The following is a 27,920-nucleotide window of genomic DNA, read 5'->3' on the forward strand; positions in this document are numbered from 1 at the left end:
AATGGCGCAGTATGAAGATGTAAACAATGCGTGCTTCAGGCCTGCAGGGCCTGATCGTAGAAGATCAACCGTGTGTGTTGGGATGTCTGATCACACCGAGCTGCATTTGCATGCTGTTCATTGTTTCTTTCTGTGTCAGTCCTTGTTGCCATGGTGCTCGTTGCTATGTTATCGAGTAGTTTTCTTTGATAGCCCCTAACGCTGCCGCTTTCTTTCATTTTGTGGAGACAGAAGTTTTGCTATTATCAGCATGAAACCCTGACCTGATTTAGCTAAATCAGACCTGCAGGTAAATGTGTTTGTCTTTGACCGTCTGTTTGCTCCGCTTGTGTATGCAGTGCCGATGACGGGCTTCACCCAGAGAGCCACCATCGACCCTGAACTCAACGAGATCCATGTCCTGTCCGGCCTCAGTAAAGACAAGGACAAACGCGAGGAAAATGTGCGCAACTCCTTCTGGATCTACGACATCGCCCGCAACAACTGGTAGGAGACGGAGAGATAAACACTCGCTTCGTCCTACTAAAAACTTCCTCTGATCATAACCACAACAACACTCACAGGAAGTACTTTCACACACCAGCTCTTTGTAGCCAAGATGTTCACCACAACACACAGCAGAGCATGCATGCAAACACTACTCGCATGCGCTTCGCACTCAACATTTCTATACAAATGTCAGCACTGCAGAGTATTTCACGACCTCTCCACACACAGCGCTGGTAATCCCTGAGAGGTGTGTGTGCGCGTGCGTGTGCGCGTGTGTGTGCGTGTGCGTGCACGCGTGTGTGTGTGTGTGAGAACAGGCTGCAGGCCTCCGTGTTCCTGAACATTGAGTTCAGTAAATGTTCTTGTACTCTGTGTCCAGTGAAATCCTTCAGTGAGACACCTGCAGCATCATGTGAGCGACTCCCATTTCTTTGAGACAGCCAACTTTTAAACGTTGGGGCGTAAACATTTTTCTTAACTCGATCAAATGGTTGTTTGAGGTTTCACACTTGGCTTTATGATTCAGGTTTAGGTTGGAGTTGTGGGTTAATGTGACTGGAAGGACTTGGAAATGCAGTATTGTCAGTAATGTTTCTCACAAATGTGTGTTTGTGCTGTAACAAACAGTTGTTCCCGAGGGCTTCAGGAAGTGTTGTGTATCTTTACCGCTGATGTAAATTGTGTGTGTGCTCCTGCTCAGGTCTTGTGTGTATAAGAACGATCAGGCAGTGAAAGAAAACCCAAGCAAGGCTCTGCAGGAGGAGGAGCCATGTCCACGCTTTGCTCACCAGCTGGTCTACGATGAGATGCACAAAGTAAATGTACACTGTATTACACAAACACAGCCCAGCTCCCACTGCCCATTCACACATCTGGCAACACGAAGCGCTTGCGTAGAATTTCAGTGCTTGCAAAGTTGAAATGTTTACAGTAAAAAAACAAAAATTCAGTTAATGATGCTTTAAACTGTTTTTTTTAGGTCGTTCCTCTTTTCCTTAATAAAGAAGGAGAATCACTATGAACAAACAACTATGTCACTTGCAGAATGATTTTTTTGTTCTAACACAATTTAGATTTACGCAGCTTGACTGAAGTCCAGCATTTTTCCCTTTGACATTCTGACCGATGATAACCTAACAACAAGTCTGACCTTTCTTTTTATTTTAAGTGCTTCAAACTGTATTGTAAAAGTGAGACTTCCTGTGTAAACAGACAGCAGGTAAATGTGAAGGAAGTGTGGATTAACAGTGGAGTGGAACGAAGCCTAGTACAGGCCTGGTTCTTTTGCATCGGGCCTACAGCTCGATCATATCAACACATATTTTAGAAGCTAAATTCAGATGAGAGCGGTGTGTTTTATTCATACGGCAGACACCAACAGGCAGATTTATCTTGTGCACATATCTAAAACATACTAAAGAGTGAATGATAAATGTATTTTATCCTTGTTTGTGTGTGTGCAGGTGCATTACTTGTTTGGGGGAAACCCCGGGAAGTCTTGTTCTCCTAAGATGCGCTTGGATGACTTTTGGTCCCTCAAACTGTGTCGGCCCTCCAAGGAATACCTGCTCCGCCACTGCAGATACCTCATCAGAAAATACAGGTCTGTGCCTTTAAAAGCTACCAGCAGCCAGCAGTGTAGTCTATAGCTTGAACCCTTTACCTTGGAGCAGTAATGCTCAGTAAGTATTCCATCTCTAAAGTGAACAGTTTATCAAGTTTAACATGGAATCTTCTGGATTTCTCTCCCGATCTAAGAATCTCATGTTTAATTTTTTTTATTGAACATGAGATTCTTCTTCTACTTTCATATTATTTCTTACTTCACATATAAGCTGTTTCTCACTGGCTGCAGCAGAGAGCTGCCTCTTCATGAGCCCAGCACTCCTGGGGGCTTCTTCTTGTTAACAAGAGTTTTTTTTTTTTTCTTCCCGCTGTGATCAACGGGATAAACTAACAATAAATAAGATTTTTTTTAATTGCTTCATTTATAGTTATAAAGTTATAAATTGGGGCAGCTTTTGTAACTGTGGTGACATGATTTGCATACGTAAAGTTAAAAAGAGTAAGTGTAACTGTTTTTAGTAGCAGGAGCAATGCAGAGGTGCAGATCTGTGTGAGAAGGGATGAGTACTTCCTGTCTAGCACCTTTGACTTTACTCATCTTTGGGAATCTAGCATGCACTTAGTTGCTTTGCTTCTGTTGCCATCAAGTTGCCAGTAGCTGTAACTGCAGCCTCCTTTGTTGGTATTCATGCCATCACTGTGTGTTGGTTTCACAGGTTTGAAGAAAAGGCCCAGTCAGAGCCACTGAGTGCACTGAAGTATCTCCAGAATGACCTGTCTCTCACTGTAGACCACACAGACCCGGATGAGACCAAAGAGGTACAGGATTTCCCTTAAACGTCTACGTTTGTATACATCCCAGTCTTTTAATGCATTCATATATGTGCATATAATAAAACTGAAAATATTAAGTAGTGCTGTCAAAATTAACGTGTTAAAATTAATCCGCCATCACGGGCAACGGGATTACAATTTTTAACACCTGGAGTGCAGAGCGACTCAGAATCCCTGCAATGTTTCTATAAACGCATTTCGGGCAGTTTGTCCAAGTAGAGTCAGCTTCGCACATGCGCACGGGGCAGCTGGTGTGTAGTGACGGGCAGCTGAACCAATCAACTCAATGTGGAAGATGATAAACGCGCTTCGGCCCTCTCCATGGGAAATTTGAGCATTAAAAAAAATAAGAGGGAACAGTCGACCCACATAAGGTATTTTGCACGTTGTGCAAGAAGGAATTCTGTTTTCACCGAAGCGCTTCCAGCTTAAAATATCACATTGACTCGAAGCACACGTTAGCCAGGATGCTGCTAGCACTTTGGCTAACGCCTCACCCAGCTTGGACACTCGCGGAGCATCGGGGCCTCAGGAAGTCGACCTCGGACACATCGACTGACGCCACGCGGAACAAACTGCAGAGCTGTTAACTAGGGCTGGGTATCGTCACTGATTTCTAGAATCGATTCGATTCGAATCTGGGAAATTTTGCCTCAGACAGTCAGAAATATAATTGTTTAATTTATATATTATTTCTAAATAATATTTAGAAATAATTCTAAATATAATTCAGATCAGTATATTTACATATTTTCGTATCTATAAAAAGGAAGCTGACACTTGTGAGTCTTTATCAAAGGTGTGAGCATCACAGCAGAGGCCTTTGTGTCAAAGTAGCTGAAGATAAAACACATGAAGGTGATTTTCCTGGCCTGGGATTTTATAAAAATATTCTGCAGTACATCAAAAACGAAAGAAAACCATTAATTAACATGAACATTACCTCTGAAGTTACAGCGGTTTTATTAGAGACATGCTAAGCGTTTTGCATTTTGCATAATTTTAAAAGTTTAAATTTGTTCAGAAGCCTGTTGAACTGCAGAAATTAGGTTTTCTTTTCGGAAGTAAGTAAAAGGACAAAAACAGCGGCCGACTGGTTTGCTGCTGGTTCGGTCAATATTGTTTGGAGAGAGTGTGGTGGGGCGTGGTCTGCGGTGCCGTGCAGGGAGGGCAGACGCACCTGCACGGCATCCATAATCACACCCGCTGGGTTAAAACACGGGGACTCAGGTGTGTGTGGTTGTTGTTGTGGTGAGTGTGAATAAAAATGGCTCGAAAGGATATTCCGTGGTCCCGCCGTGCCTTATTCTCACCACAGAGAGATCAAACTAACAGCTTTAGAATCAGCGCAAAAAGGGCGTGAACACAAAGCGCGGACCCGCCGAAACATCAGAATCAGCGAGCTGTCGGTGAGAAGGGCGACATCTCACTGATTCTGATCCGCGGGTCGGCGCTGTGTGTTTACGTCTTTGTGCAGAAGCCGTGTTCCTGCTCTCATTTACAGTTTTAAATGTTTGGTGGTTGTCAAAACTTTGTGACGTTTCACTTGAGATTCTGGAATTTTGGGCAAAATACATTTATATTAAAAAATCGATTCAGGATTTTAATGAATCGATTATTAAAACCCGCCCCTACTGTTAACATCACTGAGAACCTTTACACAGCTTTGGTTCCTCGTTCAAGCACTTGAAGCCTCCCCAAGAGAGACAGAGAGAGGATGCATGTTTACAGAGTTTTTACATGAATGTTCAACATGTTAAGTGCGATGTTTGCCCTTTTTTCTCGAGTCTGTTTGCTCATGCAAAATGAAACGTGATTAATATAGAATAAAAATAAATGATGTTTAATCATTAATCCAAATTAATCCACAGTTCCCCTGTGATCAGTCTGCATAAACATTTTAATTGTTTGACAGCACTAATATATATATTAGTGTATACTTCCCTATTAGTATCTTGTAACTGCATAAATGTCAGTTACAAGCTTAAATATAAAGTTGAAAAAATTTAATTTCAAACACGCTATTGATCAATTAATCGCGATTAATCACGATCTATTGACAGCACTGCTTTAAACACTTGCTGGTTTGTGAGTAATGCAGGCGTTAAGCCTCTGCTGCAGTTTGTAGGTTCAGTCTGTGTAGACAGACGTGAGCTCAGGTGTATCCTGCCCTCATCTGTATTCAGACCGGCGCAGCACCTGCTGCAGCAGGACTCTGATCAGTGCGTTTGTTTGTTCGTTGCTGTTGAACGTTAAAGTGACTCAGACGTTTGTTCTGTGTGCTTCAGTTCCAGCTGCTGCCCTCGGCGCTCTTCAAGTCCAGCTCTGACTTCATCCCTCTTGGTAAGAACCTGTTCAGAGTTCATAAAAGCACACGCTCTGCACACATGGGAAACATCAGGTTTATAGTCTTTATAAAAGTGTGACAGAAACTGCAAGTGGAGAGGTTTTCAGAGTAAAAGTTGCACTTAATGAAACAAGTTGGTTGCAACGCTGAGGCACAACTTTTACTTTGAAGGCAAATGGTCTTCGTTTCACAGTTCCTCTCCTGCGCAGAGTGCCAGTGTTTGTAGAAAAGATTCTGCCAACCAGTAGGGCTTAGGCATTTTTCCCTAGAGACGGGTGGTTACCATGGGATGGGACCATGGGTCACTGACTGGTTTACAGTGAGACTGAAGCTTTACCAGCGACTGCCATCCACCTCCAGCAGCCACTCACAGTCTGTTGGATAATAATCTTTCTTTTCCCCTCACTGGTGCTCGTTATTCCTGTGTCTCTGGAGAATGATTCATTGATTGTCACATGTCCCAAATGCTGGACAAGTTGATGTCACATGGTCACCAGTCATGTGTCTGCAAAACCTCAGTATTTCACTTCAGGCAGCACTTTTGTTCAGGTTGATGAAGGTGCAGGATTACCAGATATCTGTACAGCCTGTCTTCACTGCACACTGACTAAAACCAGCTTGTGACAAACGTCATCAAGAAGGTGCTGAAATGATATTTTATTGCTTCCTGTCTGTGTTTCACAAACTACATCACATAAACAAAAGAGGGCTGATGATGTAAAGCCATATATGTGTCTACATGATTACTTTGAGAGGTTGTGTGCTGAAGCCTGATTCTGTGCATTGAGTCTACACAGATGGTTTCCAGTCAGACTATTCTAGACCCGGCCTGAGGAGCAGAAAGCATGGCGCTCTGCTCTGTACATGCGTCACATGCGTCTCTGCTCACCTGCGTTTTCTTTCTCCCCCTCAGGTTTCTCAGACATAGACCAGACGTACGCTCAGCGGACACAGCTCTTCGATACGCTCGTCAACTTCTTCCCAGACAGCATGACTCCACCTAAGGGCAACTTGGTAGACCTTATCACGCTCTAGCCCCTCCCAGCCTGCCGCTCGCCACACTGCTCTGACTGAACGCCCAGCCGCACACACCGTGTGGAGACAGAGACCAGTTATTTTTCTATTCTGGAACGCCCCCTGCTGGTGGGATCACACTTCACCCGCCTCCACCCCACTGATCTGCTGCTATCACGGGCTGCATTACCATGACGATGAGGGCAGCAAACACACACACACACTGCTGTCCTTGTTGAATACGTGAAATTTCTACAACAGCCTGTGTGTGTGTGTGTGTGTGTGTGTGTGTGTGTGTGTGTGTGTGTGTGTGTGTGTGTGTACGTACACCTGTGCACACCTGTGCTTTTTTCCTTTTGTCTTGCTGATGGAGACTGCAGGAGCATGCCAAGCCCAGCGCATCACTTTTGTTTTTGTTTGTTTTTTGTTGTTGAAGCTAAACAAAAATAATTTGTACATTTGTTTGCTGACTCTTCTTCGATCTGTGCTTTCAGAATCAACCACACATGTCCATTCACATGTTTACATCTGAGGCCAGTTGTTAAAAATTTAAGTTTGTGTTGTTTCTCCTATAAAACCACATGTCAGCGTCATTTTAATGAGTTGGTAAGCTGGCTTTCCTGCAGCACCTGCCCCTATTTATGAGCGTGACGGCTGCACAGGCTGGAAAAAGTCAGCAGTTTTAAGCATCGTAGGAACAATAGAGGAATGATTCTATGAGATAAAGTTTAATATATATATATTAAATATATAGGTATATAGGTTTTGGTTGCTATCCCTGTAAAACTGGCTGATAACAGTGAAATTATTGGCCTGTCGTTTAATTCTGAGTGGATGTACAGAATATGTAAATATACATATAGGAATTTGCTCCACGTGTCCTGGGCTTGTGTCAGGTCATGCTCTTTCTCCCCATCCTTATCAAAAAATGTCAAAAACAAAAAAACATCAGGGTCCAGTCACTCTGTGGCTCCACATTTAGCAGTTACTTATTAAGGACAGTTTAAACAAGACGTGTGAGTGAGGTGCTGGTGCAGGTATCCACCGTGATCTTTGCAGAGCAGCTAAAGGTGTTTTCAGTTTGGCAGCATGTTCCTTCAATGGGAGGATGAAGTGCATGAAGCTCTGGTCTGATTATCAGCCAGTCACATATACAATCATGGAACTTCCAGCTTATAATCTGTGTTGAATATTAAAGTCTGGGTTATCAACTTTTCTGTACTGATAATAATTAGTGCTGTGAGCGTTAATCTCATTAAAATGATGTTAACGTCATACCTGAATTAACGCGGCAAATCTCCGAGTTAGCGTGGCTCGCCCGTGCGTGGGGCTGGACAGCACTAACCCGTTGGTGGCGTGCAGCCCAACGAGCGAGCCGCGTTAACTTGCTAACGGAGATTTGCCGCTTCAAAGCGGTTATGGCGTTAACATGATTTCAACTGGATCAACGCTCACAGCACTAATAATAACTCAACTGGGCTACAGTTATGATCTTCATGACTAATCTCATCGTGTAACCAACGAGCTGCTGGCTCGGCCCAAGAAAATGGAGAGCAACTTAAAAAAAGAAGCACAAACCGGTATCGCTAATTAATCTTCTGTTGACTGAGTTCCTGTGGTTGACCTGGATGTGCTGCAGTTACAGCTAGAAACTATCCCACCCTGTTCTTTAGGTTCAGCAGAGTCTGTGACATAAATGCATGCTGATTGGTCAGGTGGCAAAATAATGTGCTGGGGTCACCTTTCCCACCTTTGTTGTCGTGAACACACACAACCTTCCTTCATCGGCTGCTGTACCTCCTGATCACACAAACGCAGAAAGCGATCCTGAAGCTTCTCATTGTGCGATTAGCCTCGCTGAGGACTCCTTGGTCCACTGCTAACGAACAGGCGCATCTTCAGATCATGGAGACATTTGCAGTTTGTAAAATTTGATCCTCAGCTGCTTCGGCTTATTTTTATTATACGCCTGAGACTTTCTTACCAACCATGTGTAACACACAGACCTGATTGTAACCTCACATACGGAAGGAAAACATTGAGCTGGGAAGTTTGGATAAAATGCTTTTGGAGGATGTCGAAGGATATGTGTAGCAGTGTTGAAATGGACTGAAGCTGTGGTAGCTGCAGTTTCTCTGTCACCTCTGAGGGATCAGTGTTTCATGCAGGTGCTTACTCCCCATTCGCTTTCCTGTTTGCCGTCTTCCCTGACTGAGTCACTCTCACTAATTGTATTTCACAGGAAACTTTTTCGCTTATATTTCTTCCAATGCTTTGTTTCTGATAACTGTGATGCAGTAGAACACTACAGACGCAGTCACACAGCTGCTGGGACTCTTGAGCACCGTCCATCGAGCGTATGCTGTACTTGAACAGACTTCTTCCTGGGAGATTCAAAGAACGTTCGGCACAGTTTAACGAACGAGTGGATTCTTTTACAGTCGTGTAACGCAGGCCAAATTTACGTTTCACACTCTTTCCCTCATAGTTTGAATCAAAGATGCCAACTGAATCAATCTCATTCATTGGACACATGAATTATAGATAATGCTCTTATTTTGAAATTAAAGAACCTTAAGAACTTTTCTGTTTGTTTTTATTTTTTTAATAAACTTCCATAATTGAATTTCCTGAGCTGTGGGGCTTAGTGTTGGAGAGCTGTTAGTCCACTGATGCATCAGAAGTCCACGGCAGTGTTCTTGCTTCCTTTGTGCTTCAAACTTAAAAGCCCTGGATTTGTCATCGCCTGCTCGTTTCTTTTGTAGCTCCAAAATGTGTTTTAAAATATGAACAAATCAAACTCATTCCTAAAGTGAGAGCAGTGAGTGAAATTATAGCACACTCGACCACCACCTGTGTTTTTGCCCCATAAAGTTCCCGACCTCCAAACAGCGTGATGATAACATGAGCTGCATGTAACTGCTTCCATTGACTTCCTGCTGCTATGACGATGTTACTGTCATTGCAGTGTATCTTTGCCTCAGAGGATACCACACTATATCTGTGCACTACATTTGACATGTGTTGATAGAGTGATACACTCTAACAGGAAGCTTCACTTGCAACACTGTTACGAGCTTTGTAACTGTTAACATAGTCAGCATAGTTTTCTGGTTGCCTGGCAACCATAATGGTAGGAACATTTACTGCACCTTCAACAAGGTGCAGTAAATGAATAATCTTAATCTGAGCACATAGCAAGTGTTTGTCCATAGGAGCATAGCCACTGCGCCACCACACAGAGATGAGTTTGGAAATGTATGGGTGGTTTGGGTGGTGTCAGGACACCTGTTAAGCAGCTAAGCCCCTAACTCAGCCTCACCAGTCTACACCTGGGACGAGCTATGTTGTCATGGAGGAGGAAGTGTCCATAAAGGCCAGAGGTTTTCAATGCTGTAGAGATGAACGATGGCGAGTGTGTGGAGACGGCCTCCAAACAACTACATTTTATTGGCAGTTCTTCATTGACTTGGTGCTTCAGGCCTGAAAGTTGATGTTTGGTTTTACAGATTAAACAAAAGAGACAAAGATTTAGTCTTTGAGCGTTTGGACAGACCAGCCGAGCTGCTTCCCTCCACACTTTGTGTCAGCTGTTCTTTCACGATGTATGGTTTGTAACAAATGGCCTACTGTGTGTGTGGTCACGTTAATGACCTAACAGGTGATCCTTTCAGTTTCTGACATCAACACACCACCTACAGGTCTCAATGTGGAATTTGTATCCAGTTATTTCAGCCAAGACTCGTCACTGTTCACCCTTTATTCCTTCTATGGAACCTTCCCAGGATGGAGATGCTCTGTTCCATGTTCATGTGTGACTAATCTCAGACAGGTAGCAGGGATCAGCAGAAGTGGCCTAAATTTACATACTGAGGAAGTGTAACGGTTTACACTAATAAATGTTCTTTTTGTGTGCTAATCTGTTTCGGACGAGGAGAAATGTGAAGAAGTAAGAAAATGATGACATTTTGATAACATGCAGGGCTCACCACACTGGCTGTAGCATTAGTTTTGTGTTCAAGACTAATTCAAAGCACCTTTGTAAGAACACACAATGCCAAATACGACTTTTCTTTGTCTTTCTTTGGGTGGGACTCAGGAGTTTTAAAGCTGGTACTCTATGATCAGTGAGCACTACTCTGGATTACAGTGAATGTGTAGAAAGCCTTGCAGTATTGCATTGTATGTACTGTATATAATGAATAAAGATTGTATTTTGTTCAAGTTTTCCTAACTGCCATCTTTGTGTGGTTCATTTTAAAGGAAAGTCTCCAAAGTGGGGGAAAAACGATTTATTTTCAGACCTGAACAGGTACAACAGAATAACAGTCGAGACCATCCGTGTTTTACAGCTTCCAGTGTGTCAGACCCCTGCTGTTTGCCTTCTGCAGCAAACAAACCATAAATACATAAAATCCTGGTACAGTAACGTGCGTGAGAAACTATACACAACTATGATAACAGTGGCAGACGCAAACACTCACAGCAGTCAAGCAAACATACTGGCTGGACTGGAGAGCCCAGTGTGATTGAGTCACTTGCACATAATATAGGTTGAAGTGAAAGTAAATATATATTAATTGGAATTATTGGACTGATGAGAATTTCAAAATAAAAGTGTTAAGTTGGGGTTCTGCTGTGAGGGTTTAGCCCGACTCCGTCCAGCCTAACAAACAAAGCGTGCAGCTATTTACAGCGTGGCTCAGCTGACTGAGAATGGGTGCACGTCTGCTTACTAATAATGCAACTAACAGCGTGTAAAAGGTTCTTTACGTGTAGTTAAAAAGTAGTTTGGCATGATTATAGCTTGTGTTTATTGTACAACAGCCACAATTGACATGGTAGAGTCCAACATGAGCAGGTCACCATGAAATTAGATTTCAGGGTAACAACTTAAAACACACTAACATAAAAAGATGTGGGCTTTGCCTTGTTGGCCCTAGAAACAACTTCATGGCTCTCCTATGCAAACCCGAATACAGGATTTCAGATGAACAGAAATGACGCCTGTTTGCATCAGAATGACTTTAAAGGACAAGAATTTGTCGTCTCTGGCTTTCCATACACAACAGAGTCAATATGAGGCACTTTGGATTCAAACCGGTCCTTTGTCCGCCCAGTGTAAGCAGCATCTCTGTAGCCGTGTCCTTTCTTCTGTAGGGTTAGTGCACAGCCTCTATCTTTAAATCACTGGGGGCTTTAAAGTGCCCCCTGATCACATTTCTATGTTAGTAACTCTAGAGTGGTCAACACAGATGACCTCTGTTCCTCAAGAGCGAATGCAAAGTGATTGGGTTGTAATATTGCCGCTCCTTCGTCAGATGCAAGAAAACACTCAAAAACAGGTCACAGTGTGCAACCTCTTTGTTAGTACAATAGCGAACAGGCACAGAAATATGTGTAAAAACCAATATGAAAAGGTTGTGCTCCACAGGAAGTCACACGTATGGAAAAGTGCAGCATAAACACAACAGTGATTGATTTGGTGCATTTTTCAAACATGTTTCATGAAGTTTGCTACATCGAACCGAGCAGCTTCTACACGCCACGCCGTTACCTGCTCTGGAGGAAGTGTTGCCTGGCTACAAGGGCATGAGAGACAAGAGTTTAAGATGCGTGGGTATAGCTCGATTTGTTGTGGCGTTGCGCGCCCTGTGACCCGCCCCTCTCCCACCCGTCCTTACAGGTGGGTGTCCTCCTCTTCGGGGTGGTCCTCTTTCGACAGGTGGTCCAAAGGTACCATCCAGCTGTCGTTGAACTCTCCGTTCAGCACCATCTTCTTCTCCAGCATCTCGGGCTGCACTTCCATCACTTCCAGCGTGGGGTTGTCATGGTAACCGTTTTCCACAGTGTGCAGCTCTTCTGTTAGGTGTTGCTGTGGAGATTGAGAGGGCAAAGTAAAAACATGCCCACTGTTACTTCCTGTTACACAGACCCAGTCTTAAAATTCATAAATCTGAGTGGAATCTAACTGCTCTCACACGTCTGTTGTTTAACTTCTAAACATACTCCAAAGTCCACAAATCCAACAACTATCCGTGGATGAATCAGGGATTCAGGCTACCACAGCTTTAAATGAATGCACTGCACGATATGACACTTTCCTTTTGGAAAAGTATTTTGGCACAGAAGGAATTTTGGCTAGAAGAAGAGGCCAGAATCAAAACGGATAAAAAGGAGGCCTTTGCTCCTGCCCAGTCATCGTCCCCACACGGTCATATGTCCTAGAACGTTTGCTAAAAGTTTTCTCCACAGAATATTCAGAAAACCAATTAAACACCGAGTTTTGATCCTGACACAGTTCTGAAAGTGTCAGGCACCCCCGTAGGTCACCGCTGCTGGAGCTCCTGTCAGGTATTTGGTGGTTCAGTGGCTAAGAGTAAAATTGGTTTCTGCTGAAACGATAGTCCCACCACATCGATGCAAAATTTTAAAAAAGGAAAAAAAAAAAAAAAAGATTTGAGGGGGTGAAAAATCAGGGGAAACAAAAAGCCCAGAATTCTAACCTCTCTGCTCTTTAGCTTCCAACATGTGTTAAAAAGTACTAAATAGGCTGAAAAGGACGGGAATCAAATCCCTATTAGTGGCATTAAAGCATGAACCAAACCAGCAGGGACACAGAATAAAAAGTTAAACATGAATCGATGTATCATCGTTTTTCTATCACCGGTTAGCTTAGAAGATATAACGAATAATACCATGTCTGGAACAACCCAGGCCAGCACTCATCAAAGATTTTATAAGCACCTAATAAGCACATATGATTGGCTGATGTAGCCTTGAAATGTGAAGCATCTGGAACATCTCTTTTCCTGTTTCATCATCTCTATTCCTCTTTGAAAGAGGTCAGATTATAAATGAAGAAACAAAGCGAGCAGCTAATACGTTCACTAGTTCTGGAAACTCAGACTATAATGGAAGCATACTGGGGATAGTGGGATTGGATGTCTCTTCTTACCTGGTTCTCATTGTAAGGCTTGCGGTGGTGGGAGGCGCAGGCACCGAGGATGACGATCATGATAAGAAGGGCTCCACAGGAGGCCAGGATAGCGATCAGGGTTTTGTTATCGGTCTTTATCTGTTCTTTCTAGGAGAGGAACAAACAGAGGAATAAGTAGTTGCTGTAGAGGCCGAGGGTCCCGAGGCTGATCTAAAGAGCCGAATCCTCACCTGGGCGAGCTCGTCATAATACTGCTGCGCAAGGCTTTCGTTCACTGAAAGATCAGGATCACATTGATTGATTTCCAGAGAAAAATAATCTGCATTATAAACTCAGTGAATGTCCCCTTTCTGAACGGACTAGGATATTCTTTTACCTTTGCCATTTATCTCCACAGATTCGATTTTTACTGATCCGTTTTGGTCGAGCCAGTTCAGGGTGCAGGATCCGTTGTCCATGCTCTCCATCAGCCTCTTGCACACTTTCCTGAAAATTTTCTTGTCATCTTCTTCCTTGGTCTGCGTAAAAATGACACGTCTGTAAATGCTGTTAAACAAAAACATATTGATGCACGTAGCACAAGTCCTTTTTTGTTTCATGAACCAGAAAGCGCTCTTCTACGCTGCTGTGCTGCCAGTGGGAGGACAGGAAGGTCAGAGGCCACAGCCAAGGCCGTATTTTCCTGTGTTGTGATGTGTTGCTTATTTCTGGTGTACTATTAAAGGGCACAACTGAGGGACTCAGAGGGTCAAAGCTGCTTCAAAAAGAGTTGTGGGAACAAAGGAAACTAGAGAAAGGCAGGAAGGGTTCCCACTAAGACACTTTTTCCACCCAGTGACTGAAATGGTTGTTTTGTTTTAATAGCAGGCTTCACTGCTTCACTCAGACAAAGCTCGCACGCCTAACAGATCCACCCAGCGCCTGTCTGAACACAAATGGTCATCAGCTGTTGAATCTTGTAAAGTGTCGAGGCTCAAAGGTAAAAAGTTTCAGTAATGCCTTCAACTCCTGGAACAGTACGAGTGTAAGCACAGGAAATGCAGCATGTGACTGTGCATCCACAGATCCCTCAGTGATTCGTGATTTTACCCACTCAGACTTTAATAAACTCTGCCCTGCATAGATACAGGTAACGGCATTCAGTCTGCAGGCTTCAAATGGATCAGAGCAAAACAAAATCTTACCTCCACGTTGCCTTTGTGGAAATACTGCAGAGAAAAACAACAAGCATCTCATTCAAAGGCACTGACACTTCTATTAGATGCAAGTAATAATGATAACAACATAGAAGCTGTATGTGCGCCACTTCAGTGCTTACAACAAACTTCTGGGTGGATGTTGGAGTCTTGATAGTGGCCGTGGTGGCTTGCATGGCTGAATCTGTAGTTGCTGTATTAACTCCTTTTTTCACACTGAAGGAGGTGCTGGAGGAGGTGATGGAGGAGGTGCTGGAGGAGGTGATGGAGGAGGTGCTGGAGGAGGTGATGGAGGAGGTGCTGGAGACCCCTGGGTTTGTAAGCTGAGTGTTCGCTCTGGCCTCTCCAGGTACTATTGTAGATTCAGGGATTTCGGTGGAAACTTGGACCAGAAATAACAACAAGAACAACAAGAATAAGGAAGCGTCGTCGTAGTGATGCAGATCCCTCTGAGCCAGCCAATCAGTGACAGCCACGTCACATTTTAAGGTTTGGAGGAAGTATTAAAAGAACAAAATACACCACAGTCAACACCACCTCCTTTAACTTCCCAGCTACTTGAAGAACTGAGCAGATGGACCAACGCTTGTACAATACCAAGTTTAACAGGGTCAGGACTGTGCGTGGTCTCTGTCACATTAGGCAACAAATACTTAAAGTAGGAACACTCGAATAATAATCAAAAATGCATACCATGAAAGACAGAAATACTGCTTTCCCCAAAATTACTAAGGAATTATGAAGTACTTAAAAGTATGTAAAGTGCAAACTACGTCTTCTTCCCTGTAAAATACACGACGTTAAAATCATTCACATGGTACCTAAACCTGCGCACGCCGTGCTTCCACCTGGAAACGAGATCTTTAACCCTTTTTCACAGCTGTTCACATCCAAGTTTTCATGTCATTGGAGCGCAGTTTGAACGCCACGCTCTCACAGTCTTATTTATACTAGTTCGGTCAGGTTTAAGTATTTGTTGTGGTGTCTTCTCACTTTAAATGTTTCATTTTCAGATTCACATCCAGGGGACAAAAGTCCTTACCTGTGGGAAGCGTCTGTGCCGTGGCTACAGTGGTCAAAGCTGGAGCCCTGGATGTTGGTACTGTGGGGCTGTTTGTGCTCTCGCGTTGATCCTCCTTTGGTGATGACACATTATGTTGTGCAGTGAAATATGTTGATGCCGTTACTGTGGAAGGCTTAGTGCTCAGCACTGTTGCGGTGCTGGGGGTAGTGACTGTTTCTGATGGGGCTGGCGTGGATGTAGCAGCCAAGGTTGAAGTGGTGATCGTAGTCGTAGCCTCTTTGGTGGGAGAAGTGAGAGCTGTTGTGGGGCTTGTTCCTGTTGTTTCTGCTTTGAGAGTTGGTGTGCTCTGAGTTGGGATAGTCTGTGTTGTCTGCACTGCTGTGCTCTGTTTGTCGGCGTTATTCTGACTGGTAGTGACTCCCGCTGCTTCTGTTGCTCTTGCTGTTGTTGTTGTTGGCGACACAGTTGTGGCTGTAGTCTTTGTAGGTTTATCCCCATCTGTGGCAGCAATACTTGCGACATCAGCAGGTGTCCTAGTGGTTGTCTCTGCAGCAGTATCTGCATAGACGCTGTGACACAGAAAGCCTGAGGAGGAAAAGACACGAGCCGTTACCTTCACAGCACAGCTGCATGAGGCACTGCATCAAACCCATCAGGGGCAAAGACAGCATCTTATAGACCTGCATTTGTAATAGTCACTTGGGGGCAGTACAGTCATATTAGTGCATACAGTAGAGAACTGTAGCCTAATATATTGGAGTATCCAGAAAATGCAGATCAAATAAGCACTCACTGTTTACCTGTATGTCTATTTTAGTCTCCGCCTACTCTGAAGATAAATGTTTGGACCACTTCCTGCTAAACATCAGAGCTCGCGGTCTGCCTGCTCTTTGCTACTGACCACGTGGTCTGCTTGTAATGTAATGAACATTATCTGCTGCTGCTGGCAACAAACGAGAAACTGTAAAGCAAAAAAAGTATGCATCATAAAAAAGCTCGAATTGAACATTTCTTTCTCTGTGCTGTTGTTGTTCACAGCGAGTGGAGCCGCTCTCCTCAGCTCGAAGCAGCTACTCCTGGATTTCCTGCTGTGCTGACAACTGTAAGCTATCTTTTTCTCTTGGTCTATTTATAGGGACGAGGACAGGATGCTGTACACAATAAACTTGGAGGCACCACACCCTTGACCACAGCCTGTTTGGAGTGCCCTCTGCGAACACTCCTCAGCACCAAGAAAACAATGGCCTTATACACCCTCGTATGACCTCATGGCAGCTTCGCTCCATGCTCAGTCGCTGGAGTTTCACCATAGATCTCTGCTGATACATTCAAACACACACACATGCTAAATGAGAGACAATGACCAAACTGTCCTGAGTAGATAAGACATGAAACAAGGGACTAACTTGTAGTTTAGTTTGCACATCGTGTTCATTATTTAATGTTTGAGCAGAAAGGTTGTGGCGTTTGTACGCTCACATCCAGCTTTCAGTCAGCTGACTCCTCTTTAGCATCGTCACTGTATAGAAACTGGGCAATACATTTCTTTCATATTGCAATATTGCATCTGTGTTTCAAGCTTCTCATGGCCTACAATTCAGCTTCAATGTAAGTTTAGTAACAACAACCAGGTGCTTTGTATCGTAAGATAAAGACAATCCTGAAAACCCATCGATCAGATGACTCCAGTGAGCCGGGCAACGGTGGGAAGGATAAACTCCCTTTCAACAGGAAGAAAGCAGAACCAGGCTCAACTTGTGGGTTAGAGGAGGGACAGGACAAAGGACGGACCCTGGAAAAGAGCCAGAGATGAATAATACCTAATGATTGAATCCAAACTGGTGCATAAACAGACAAACCAGTAAAGTGCCGTTTACATACAGTGCACGGCCTATTTCCCAGACAAACGCATCATCACGTTAATGATCAGTTTGTTTGGTTCATTCTGAAATTTTGCTCAACATATAATTTTGTGTTATAATATCAAGCAGATGTGAGCGGTCAGTTTACCCCGTGAATCTGCTGCATCCTCTCGGGCAGACGGAGGCTGGTAGAGCCAAGCCTGGCCTGTCTCCTGTCAGCCCGCTGCCTTAACACTGCTACTCAGAGACTAAGAGTGTCAGCGTTATCTGCAGCTAAGTCTCCTGACAGCAGATAACCTGCTTTTTCTTCACTGCATTTCAGAGTTTAGAGGCTCTCCTAATAGATGCTCGTATGTTTTCTTACTTTGTGTGGCAGAAATTGATCCACAAATACAAAAATATCAATCAGCTGAACCACTGTTACACGAGTGCAGTCAGAGGTGAGGCCTGTCTGCACTGTTCACGTCTTCATAATCCACGCGCCCCCTCCCCCAGATGTGCTGTCTTGTTGGTCTTGACCCCGGCGACCCTGTCACTGATGTATCTGCTTCTTAACATGTGACGGCAGCAGCTAGTCCTGCTGTTATCTGCACCAAGCCTCTGTTTACCTCAGCCACACATTCCTCACCACACACACTACCTGTTAATCACATTTAAACATCCACACAAAGAGCTCACACCACGAATCCCAAACGCTCGCTCACTATGTGAAACGATCTGCTCATTTTATTCATCATATTTTATTAAATATAGTACATAAACAGGTATTTAAAGTGGGACATTTTCTGTCCTTTCATGATAAATACTAACTCATTTTGAATTTGATGGCAGCCACACGTCTCTAAAAAGTTGAGACGGAGCAACAAGATGAGAGAAAGTATGTAGAGCTTGAAAAAGAAGCAGGATGACCTGATTGGTTTCCTGGCATCGTGGAGAGGGAGACGGAAAGATGCTCACTCAACCTAAACTAAACTGCATCTACAAATTGTGGAACTATGTAAAACTGTGAATATCTCGTCATCTACAGCACATGATGTCATCTAAAGATTCACGAGACAAGGCCACAGATGATTGTGGGACAGCAGTGATCTCCAGGAGACATAAAAACACGACTGTCATGGAAATCGTTGCACAGTTTGACAGACCAGCCACAAAAGAAGCCATGTGCTAATATTAATAAGAAACGCCACTGTGTGTTGTGGAGCAAAGTTTGTTTAAAATGGACTGAAAGCTATTCTGTCGTGAAGCTTGACGTTTCTTTTTGAGAGAACGTAGACGGCCCATCCTCAGGACTGTAGACTTTACAGCGCATACAGTGAAGCTGTAAATACATTGTTTGTATTAAATGCCAAATTTTGTATTTATATAAATAAAATGTTACAAGCTGTCACAATCTTTCATTTGAACAGCTCTCAGTAACAGACGTCCTTTCCTGTGCTTGGACACTTGTCGAGCTCTGAATTTTAAAATATCACCTCGATCTGTTGCTGTTTCCTCTGAGCATCTTCCGTCGTCTGAAGCTGTCTGACCTTTCTGACCTTTCTGATCTGAATTTTGTCATGACTTCCATCAGCCAGCTGACTCTATGCTTCAGTGATCTCACACTGTCAGACATCACTGGGCGTCAGACGGCAGCCTGTGTGGGAAATGACCTGCTGTCCTTTCCCTGGCTCTTCGTTCTGGCTCCCTTCAGTGAGGCAAAACAGCTCAGTGATTTGGGACTTTGTGAATTTGATCAACATCAGTATATAAATAAATTTGGGTTACAGGAAACCATGGTACCTGAACCGACACACCAGTGCTACTGGAAAGGAAGAGCGCGATCAGGGCGGCTGCAGACGTGTTTCTGTCTGCTGACCGTGTGTTGGTTTTTAAAGCCAATATTAATTTAGCATCAGTTTAGGAAACACCAGAACATCTGTACTCGGATACAAACATGTAACGGTCGCATGCAGTGGGGTGAAAAGCTCCTTCTTCCTCAGTCTGTTCCAGGAAATGGGAAGTCTGAAGCACATTATTCCCCGAGGTGTTGCCTGAGAACCGGCTAGTTTGGGATGTTACCGACACCTTGCTGGGTTAAAGCAATAAAGCTCCTCCAACCGTCAGCAGGTCATCTGTGCTGCTTTGGGCTCAAAGCGTCGTTTTTACCACAATAATATTTTATTTAGTAATTAATGTGAAATTTGGGTGTAGCATCATGACTGACAGCTGCAGAGAAACCTCCGCCCGTCTTTACTTCTGTTTAAATAAAACTTCAAACTGACAACATGAGAAAAAACCAACAGCCGAGTCATCATCTTGGTTTTTCTGTCATTTTAATTTGTAAAGTGAGGAAAGGAAACGACTTGGCTGACCGCTTACAGCAGCGGTCGTTCGCTGCGGCGTTTGCTACTCATGGTGTTTTAATTTGAGAACATTATCCGAGCACATGACTGAAACACCGCCTGTGCTTCATCTCGCTCCACTCACTCCTGGCTGAGAGAACATTTAATTGTTAAATAACTATTTATTAAATAAGTAGTATTAGCTAACATTAAAGGGTGGTGGAGGATTTTTTAGAGACATTCTTTTAGAAATGGGGCAATGAAACAGTATGAAAGCGCCTCACCACACAGGAAATGGCTTTATTGGCAAATTGTAGATAAAACATTAACGGTCAAAGCAGTCTTACATGGATCAGTATTACTGCTCTAGACTTTTAACCCTAAATTCTATTTATTCTCTTTAATCTCCAGTAGTGTATAATATTCTATGTGATCATGTTTGTTGGCTGTCTTGTAAGGACCACACAGTCTACACGCTGTTTTTAAAAGGTGGATTCAGAGTATTAGAGCCTGATCTTAAGGATTAAAAATAAAGATTAAGGTGGCGTAACAAAACAGGACAGCAAACTTGTGCCTTTATTTAACCAAGTGATTTATCGGAGAAATGAGTTCCATCAATTTGCTTGTTTTACTGACCCAAACATTCGCTGATGTCATCGAGACAGTTTTTAATAGAAACTTCTGCACTCTAACTTGTCACCGAGGTTCCGAACATAAATCTCGATGTTTCCACAGATGCACACGTGGTAACCGAGCAGAGCCGTGACAGCAGAGCCACCATCGGCTGGTCCACCATGACGGCCTCCCATCATTCTCCTGTTAAAGATCAGCGGTTTGGCCTCCGGCCTCGACAAACAACCAGCAGTGATATAAAGGATGATGCAAAAAGAAGGTTCATGACGAAAGCTGTTGGAGATGAAACTGGGGGTTTAAACTCGTCTGTGGGTAAGGTTGTCTCCGTGTTAGCCTGTCACCGTGGCCAGCACGTCTCCGCCTCTCACCCTACGGCAGCTGGGATTGGCTCCAGCCCTCCCCTGTCATCCCACATTTGATAAGCTGAAGAAAATGAATGGATGGTCCAGAATGTGTTTATTGTACTAATGATAGGAATTAATTTTTTCTATTCTGAAAGTAACCAAAAGCTTCATTCGAAGTTATTATGGACTGTATCAGGTGTTCATTTTTCACTGAATGTGCTGTCGTCTTTGGCACAGCTCCCATGATTTATGAAAACGTGTCTCCTGAGCAGCTGTTCACGTTTGTATTCCTGAAAACATTTCTCCTCAGAAAACACTGATTTCACTTTGTATTTATTTGTATAGCACCAAATGAAAACAACAGTCGCTTCAGGGCTTTACGTTGTAGGGCACAGACGCGACAATCATACAGAAAAACACTCAAGCCAGCACTTGGCGACAGTGGGAAGGACAAACTCCCTTCAATTACGTAGAAACCTCTGGCAGAAGCAGGCTCGGGGAGGGCAACCAGCTGTGAGGGAGGAAGGCGGGACAAAAGCCACACAGTGGAAGAGAGCCAGAACTTAGTACACGTTCATCTGTGGGCTTAGAGAAACCAGCAGGCTGGCCTTTTGTGTGAGCGTCAGCTATCGCTCCATCATGCCAAGCAGTCTGACTGTAAGCTCAGCCTGATGTGAACACGCCAAACTGAGCCAAGGGAATAAATGAATGTGGCTGTCACTCCAAAGCGCTGGTAAGGCAGTGCTACCCCATTAGCTTGTTGACAGTCCACACAAAGGCCCCTCGTTCGGTCGCGCACGGATGAGCCACCTCCTCGCTGCAGACCGCTGCAGCTAGGCCCCCATCTGTGTCCTATTGAGAGAGCTATTTCAGCTCTCTGTGGGTCTGGGGTGGGCTGCTGGTGGTGCGTGGGTAAGGAAGCAAAGGGAGTCCCTCTGCTTTACTGAAAGGAGGCGAGAAGCTGTGAATCTAAAAGCACTCGGTGAGAATAAAAGACAGAGACGAGCCAAAGGGAGGAGGGAGGGAAACGGTGAGAAAGAGGAATAAGATGAAGAGCGGTAATTCCACCAGCCACATGGTAATGACTGACCACACACACATTATCCACAAACAACACACTCCCTATCCTTGGAAGCAGACTGGTATGTGTGTTTATACAAGTCGGTGCTCTCATTGCAAAAGTTGAGTGTTAGACATGCGTCAGCTCGCTCCTCCTGTCACATGCGAGTACACTCAGTTTCTTCTGTCCTGTAACCATGTCTGAAGCCTAACCTCCTCTGAGGTCAGAACATACGTGACTGAAGGATGCATACATGTTTATTTATCCTCAGACCAGTTTGGAGCCAAACCTTTAGTCCAGGTGTGACAGTTATAATGTCATCAATGACACCGACCTGTACTGATGATCCAAAATATCCCTTTTTGCTGTTGTACTAATTTAAAACCCCCATTATCAAATAAACTTGGTGTTGGAAAATAATGCATATTATTATTATTTCTTTCTTTTTCATTTACTGTTAATGATTTAAACCCAGGCAAGCAAATTAGGCTAAAACCAAACGTTTGATCTTGTTGAGCAGAAAGTGAGTGTGTTTCTTATTGAACGAACAAATATTTTATTAGGAGGGTAAATCACAAACAGTTTGATCCCAGCTAATGGAGCAACAGCAATTTTGTGTTTGCTCTGAAAGCTGAGACGTGAGGGGAGTGCTCGCAAACTGATGAGGCAGACGAGAATCGTGCTGAGACAGTAAGGAGTGAAAGACGAAGAACGAGGAGGAGGTAAGCTCACGTCCTTGATGGTACCAGCCACAGGGATGATTAATGGACACCTGGGTGCCAGCGTAGCATGGAGGGAAGGAGTGTGTTCTGGAGGTGAAGCTGAAGGCTGCAGCGATGGACAGTTATGAAAGGCTTGGCTTTACCGAGAGTAAAAGTTCCTCCCTGATAAAACCTGCACGTGGCTGCCAGAAGTGTCTGGCCTTTAAAATCAGCTCGTCTGAGAAACGCTGGTTAGCTGTTTCTCAGCTATTGCGTTTGTGAGGTGTAAATGTTATGACATTTGGCATATGAAAGTTTATATCTACAAAAACCTCATTTTTTTCTGTCTTTACATATTTACCAGCAGCAGCCTTTTACCTTCAGGCTTCGTGGGTTTTGCACCACAGGGCCGAGCACACAGGAGGACACTGGGATGACATCGCATTCATTTCTTGTGAGCAGGGACCAGCAAACACAGGCATGTACAATATATATTCATTTAAAACTAAATAATATGTCTGTCACTAATGAACAACTTCAGTATGACAATAATGAAAAAACCTGAGAGCTCACGTGTTTCCACAGCACGGATCGCATGTTGGGAAAGCGCTCTTCTTGTAGTGCATGGACATCAGAGTTATTACTGCGTTTGAATGCAGCAACACGAGAGACCGTAACTTAACTAGTTAGTCAGTTTAAATCAAACCAACAAATTGTCCGTATCTACTTAATTAGCATTCACTGGTTCCACTGGTTTGGAACTGGGTGCACAACATTGTGGAGCCCCACCCATCTATTTCCCTCCATAATCCAACCGAGGGGTGTGGATGGGCCGGACGCTATGGCGGCAGCCTTAGGGCAGGAGGCGAGGTCCACTCAGGACAGGTCGCTGTCCCGGGGCTAACACAGAGAGACAGCACCCACTCAGTGTGTGTCTTTGCACTGTGGGAGGAAGCCCGAGGACCTGAGAGAACCCACGACACAGATACAAGGAGAACGTGCTTCACACAGAAAGGCCAGATTCAAACCCAGGACCTTCTTCGCTCCAGTTTCAGTTCATCTTTATGTTAACATTCATTTGAACTGAAACCACAATGACTTAAAAACAGTTCTGTAGAAAAAGGCCTGATTGCAACAGGGTGCTCAAGGTCATTTCCTGTCACCACACCCTCCTTGGGAACTGGGATGTTGATAAGGTATTTTCCCCCCTTCTATTGTCACTCGGTTTTCTCCCATCGACTGGCTGCTGCAGACTCAGACGAGTGTGCCAGGCAGACAGCTTCTTCGCTGGTGTTTGACTGAACCTGGAACCCTGACTGTCTGTTCTCTTGTAGGAAGTTATAAAGGAAAAGCAGATGGTGTGAGAAGAAGTTAGGAAGTCCTGGAGCAAACTGAGAAGAAATTATACCTTCTTCTTAAATTCCATCTTATTTATTGAGTAAGCACTGATATCTTCAAGTAATAAAATGTATTGTGCAAGTTATTTTTCAGGGGAGAAATCACACTGATGATGTAACGGTTTCAACATCTTCTCACGCATCAAACATGATACAGTTGGTGTTAAAGGGTCAAAGACCATGGCAGCATTACTTTACAGGCAAAGCTGCGTTTGAACAAACCCGCTCATACTAGCTGTGAAGCTTGGTGGTGGAGAGCTGATGTTTGTTTTGCAGCCACAGGACCCGGGCACCCTGCAGACTCCACTCTGTCTATTATCAGTCCCGTAGGACAGCGAACACTCGGCACAAACAGGACAATGATTCACCAGCATTAAATTCAAATCTGCAACTGACAAAGAAACTAATCAAGGTGGTGCAACGCCCCAGTCAAAGTCCAGACCTCCACCTGCTGCAGTGGGACCCCAAGAGAGCTGTGCATTGATCACTACCCACAAAGCTCCATGAAATGAAGGAATATTGTAAAGAAAACCCTGATTACTTCAAGTTCTTAGATTCCATTTAGTGACTCCTGTGAAAACGTTTCTTTTTCACATCACTGGGCCGAGTTTTCATTGTTGTTCATATTCTGGAGTTTAGTTTCACTTAGTGTTCAAAGAGTTTGTTTAGTTTTGATTCATTTCATTGTTAACTCAGGTCTTTTTAAATATATATGCTTGGTGTTTGTCAGTGGCAAAGGTTTGTGTGCTGTAATACAGTCTGTGAATCCAGACCTGCACTTAAAGGTCAGTGATTCATATTCATGGAGACGCTCCCATCCTGCAACGTGTGGCCACAGCAGGCTGCTCTGCAAGCTTGAGTTTTACAGCGGACTTTGTGCAAACCACAGCACCACTGAAATCTCATATATGTATAAAAACAATAAGACATCAGGAGCGCTCACTTTAGAGTGATCTCATAGAGCAGAGACAAAAGCAGTAGGTCTTGCACATGTGTGGAGCATTTACTTACATGCACATAGTGTTAAACAAATAGACACAGGTGGCTGTTCACAAGCACAAAAACATGCCAGCGTTTATCTTTAGAAAAAAAGGTGCTGACAGCCTTCGGGTGGAATTTTGGGGCTGTGTCGCTTACTCTTTTTCACACGCTTACAAGAAATAAATAAATAAAAGCCTCCCGTCTGAAATCACCTACTGCAGTGGTGAGAAAGCAGCAGGTGCGTAATTAAAGAAAAACACTTTTGTGGTCTTTCAGCCCTGGAGGGGGGTCAGGGGTTGCACTTCATTATTCAGGCTCCTTCTGTCTCTCTGCAAAGCTCTGAGTGGACTTTGTGTGTTTTTGGAGGGAGGGCGAAGCAGTGGTGAGTCCTCGACTGTGGGGGGTGGAGGGCAGATGTTTCAGGTCTGAGCCCGAGTGCGCCACTTGGTCTGCGTTTGTGACTGTTTTACTGCAAGTTTCAGACAAAAACGGTGGAAAAACGGAGCAAAGAAGAAAAGAGCTCTTATTATTAATGCTGAGACAGAATCTGAGTTTGAAATAAAAAGCATCTATAAAAAAGCCTTAAAGTGTTCGTCAGTCCAAACTTACTTCTTCATCTGTCACTGTTCGGTTCACTGATCCTGAGCTCATGTACCATTTACACTTTTCTAGTTTCTACATTAGAGTGTTGCAGTGTTTGTGTGATGCAGCATTACTACCTAACCATAACCTGCATCCTACATATGAGCATATGAGTTTGTTGTTCTACAACCAAATAATATATCAGAGGGGATGAGAAGAAAGATTAGAAACGAACTGGCATTTATGTAGCTACAGTACGCACGCACACACACACACACACACACACACACACACACACACACACACACACACACACACACACACACACACACATGAACATGTTTTTTGGGATGAATTTACACGACGAGGGGAAAGAAACAACTCTGCAGTGCCAACATGAGTAAATAAAATGTTAGATTTTTACAAGTGACAACGCTGTTTTCTATTTTAAAGGTTACACAAGACTTTTGTGAGGAGATGCTGCACACTTCCACCTACAGACGATTGCAGTCAGTAATTAAGACCTGACCTCAAATCCCCAGAACATGAGAAACAGCCAGGTTTATTTATTGTTATTATTATTTTATAGTATTGTTCTGTTTATTTTTATCCTCCTGCTGCTAAACTAATTTCCCCTTGTGGGACAATAAAGAAATTGAATTGAATTGAATTGAATTGAATTAACTAACAGAATGCAAAGCTAATGAAACAGCCAGTATTCCTTTAGGTTTTAGTGTTTCTGCTTTGATGCTAATAAGTTTATTCCACTGATTTCACATCTTAATCTCATAGTTGTAATGCACTGTGTACTCCGTGTGCTCCATCACTGTTAAGGCGTGATGTATTTATTTACAGTAAAAGAGTCCAGCACGTTATGCACATGCAGACGACTTTACATTTGACTTCTGTGTTTGGTTATCATCTACAATTTATGTTTCCTATAACTTAAGCATGGCTTTGTTAATTTTACCAGACTGTTAGAAGTAAAAGGAGTTTTAAACGCTTTAAAAGCTCACTGGTTCATCACTGCACTTAACCTCCTAGGACCTGGCGTCCACATATGTACAAGGGCTGATATCCACTTGCGAGGACGTTATACTGCCCCTGTGCTATTGAAATTTCAAATGAATGTCCTAATACGCTGATATCAGCCCTTTGTAGAGCAAAATCAGGTAAAAAAGATCATTCTTTGTTTTTCATTCGTCAGTTTCCAATCAGCCCAGGTAGCAAAGAGAAATTAAAAATGCATGCCGTGAAAGAGTTTGGGTCTTAGGAGGTTGAACAAACAGACAGCAAAAGTTTAAAAAACGTGTCACACAGACCACCGGGATCCAGCACCTGTTGCTGCAGCACTCTTTCACGCACAATGAAGAGATAAAGAGACATAAACGATAGAAAAGCCCGAATTCTGACAGAAAGGCTGAACAAACAAACCAGTGTAGCTGTCTGATGTGAACGCGTGGGCTACTCACCGAGTAAAACTATCAGCCACTTGATCCGCAGAGTCGCTCTCATCCTGTCTCTGATGGTCTCTTCTCCCGGATGGATTTATCCTTCATGCAGCGCTGCGCTACAATCCCTCACTTTGTATCGGGAGATGTTGCGCTAATGGTAAAACTGAGTCCTGCAGCCGGCTGTCACGCCTTTCTTCTTGAATTTGTATCTCAGAACAAATGATCGCGCCCCGCGTATTGTAATTTTCTTCTTCTTCTTTTAAACTGAAAGCCAAGAATGTCTTTGTGTGTGTGCACCGCGTCTTTCTCCCCTCTCTCTCCACAGAGTCGGGGATTTGGGGGAAGAGTGTTTCTGTGGTCTCCTTGGCTGCACCGTTGTTCCTCAGGCTCTCTCTCCCTCTCTCTCTCCCACTGCTGTATCGTCAGTTCTCACTCTTCTGCAAAGTGTTCAGCTGTTTGCAGACCAGAAGCACTGCCCTGCCTCCCTTATCATGAGAAAACAGGGGCAGATCCAGTCCCACAACTCACCGCTTCTCCTGACACTTTGGATAACATAGGAAGCAGTGAGACAATGTGTTCCACTGGCTTTGATTCATTAGTTAAAATGATCAAAATTGACTGGAGGACGCGGGGTGAAGTCACACATGCAGCCGGATCAAAGGAAATGCCTGCTTCACTGAGGGGACCCTGATTCTTGTGTGTGTGTGTGTGTGTGTGTGTGTGTGTGTGTGTGTGTGTGTGTGTGTGTGTGTGTGTGTGTGTGTGTGTGTGTGTGTGTGTGTGTGTGTATTGCCCAGCAGACAAGCCACCTCTTGGACTGAAAAATGAAACCTGTGTAAGTGCCACGAACTGGAGTGTCTACTGAGGCTCGCTTTAATAAAAGAGAAAGAGCAGTTTATCTGCTCAAAGTCTTTGTTGGTTTATTAAAGGTCTACGTAAACTTGCTTAACTGATAGTTGTTTTGAACACCAAATAACACCAACAGTTGAACATTGTTGAAAAGTAAATATTCTAATAGAGAAATATCAGAATCCGAATACTTTAAGACCGTGAGATCTTCAACGCACACCTCCAGCAGAGCTTCAACAGCATTCTGAGGGAGGCTGGGGACACTGAGTCCAAATGGACCATGTTCAGCATCTCCATTGCTGAAGCTGCTGCACCAAATGGTG

The 27,920-nt window shown here is 43.8% G+C and overlaps 2 protein-coding genes across 5 annotated transcripts in view; one reads left to right on the plus strand and one right to left on the minus strand.

Moving 5' to 3' along the window:
* Nucleotides 1-10,474, plus strand: part of mkln1 (muskelin 1, intracellular mediator containing kelch motifs) — a 33,950-nt gene extending 23,476 nt beyond the window's left edge. For 2 of the 3 annotated variants that reach the window (XM_040050668.1, XM_040050669.1), the window contains exons 13-18: nucleotides 339-486; nucleotides 1,190-1,304; nucleotides 1,953-2,092; nucleotides 2,772-2,874; nucleotides 5,178-5,232; nucleotides 6,150-10,474. In XM_040050668.1, coding sequence (XP_039906602.1) covers nucleotides 339-486; nucleotides 1,190-1,304; nucleotides 1,953-2,092; nucleotides 2,772-2,874; nucleotides 5,178-5,232; nucleotides 6,150-6,271 — 683 coding nt within the window. In that variant the 3' untranslated portion in view covers nucleotides 6,272-10,474. The other variant, XM_040050670.1, reaches the window with a different exon arrangement.
* A 55-nt stretch (nucleotides 10,475-10,529) lies between these two features.
* podxl (podocalyxin-like) lies at nucleotides 10,530-27,395 on the minus strand. 2 transcript variants are annotated; one of them, XM_040050672.1, is made up of 8 exons: nucleotides 26,767-27,395; nucleotides 15,429-15,995; nucleotides 14,509-14,768; nucleotides 14,375-14,398; nucleotides 13,567-13,708; nucleotides 13,421-13,464; nucleotides 13,209-13,337; nucleotides 10,530-12,125 (listed from the first exon to the last, which is right to left on the minus strand). In XM_040050672.1, exons 1-8 carry the CDS (start codon nucleotides 26,807-26,809, stop codon nucleotides 11,931-11,933), a joined length of 1,404 nt encoding a protein of 467 aa, XP_039906606.1. In that variant the 5' UTR covers nucleotides 26,810-27,395; the 3' UTR covers nucleotides 10,530-11,930. The 2 variants fall into 2 exon arrangements, with proteins under 2 accessions (XP_039906606.1, XP_039906605.1); XM_040050671.1 differs by having other exon boundaries at nucleotides 14,509-14,774; nucleotides 26,767-27,394.
* Nucleotides 27,396-27,920: the final 525 nt, after the last annotated feature.

This window comes from Simochromis diagramma, unplaced genomic scaffold (assembly GCF_900408965.1).
Source record: "Simochromis diagramma unplaced genomic scaffold, fSimDia1.1 OVJJ01000131.1, whole genome shotgun sequence".
NCBI lineage: Eukaryota > Metazoa > Chordata > Actinopteri > Cichliformes > Cichlidae > Simochromis > Simochromis diagramma.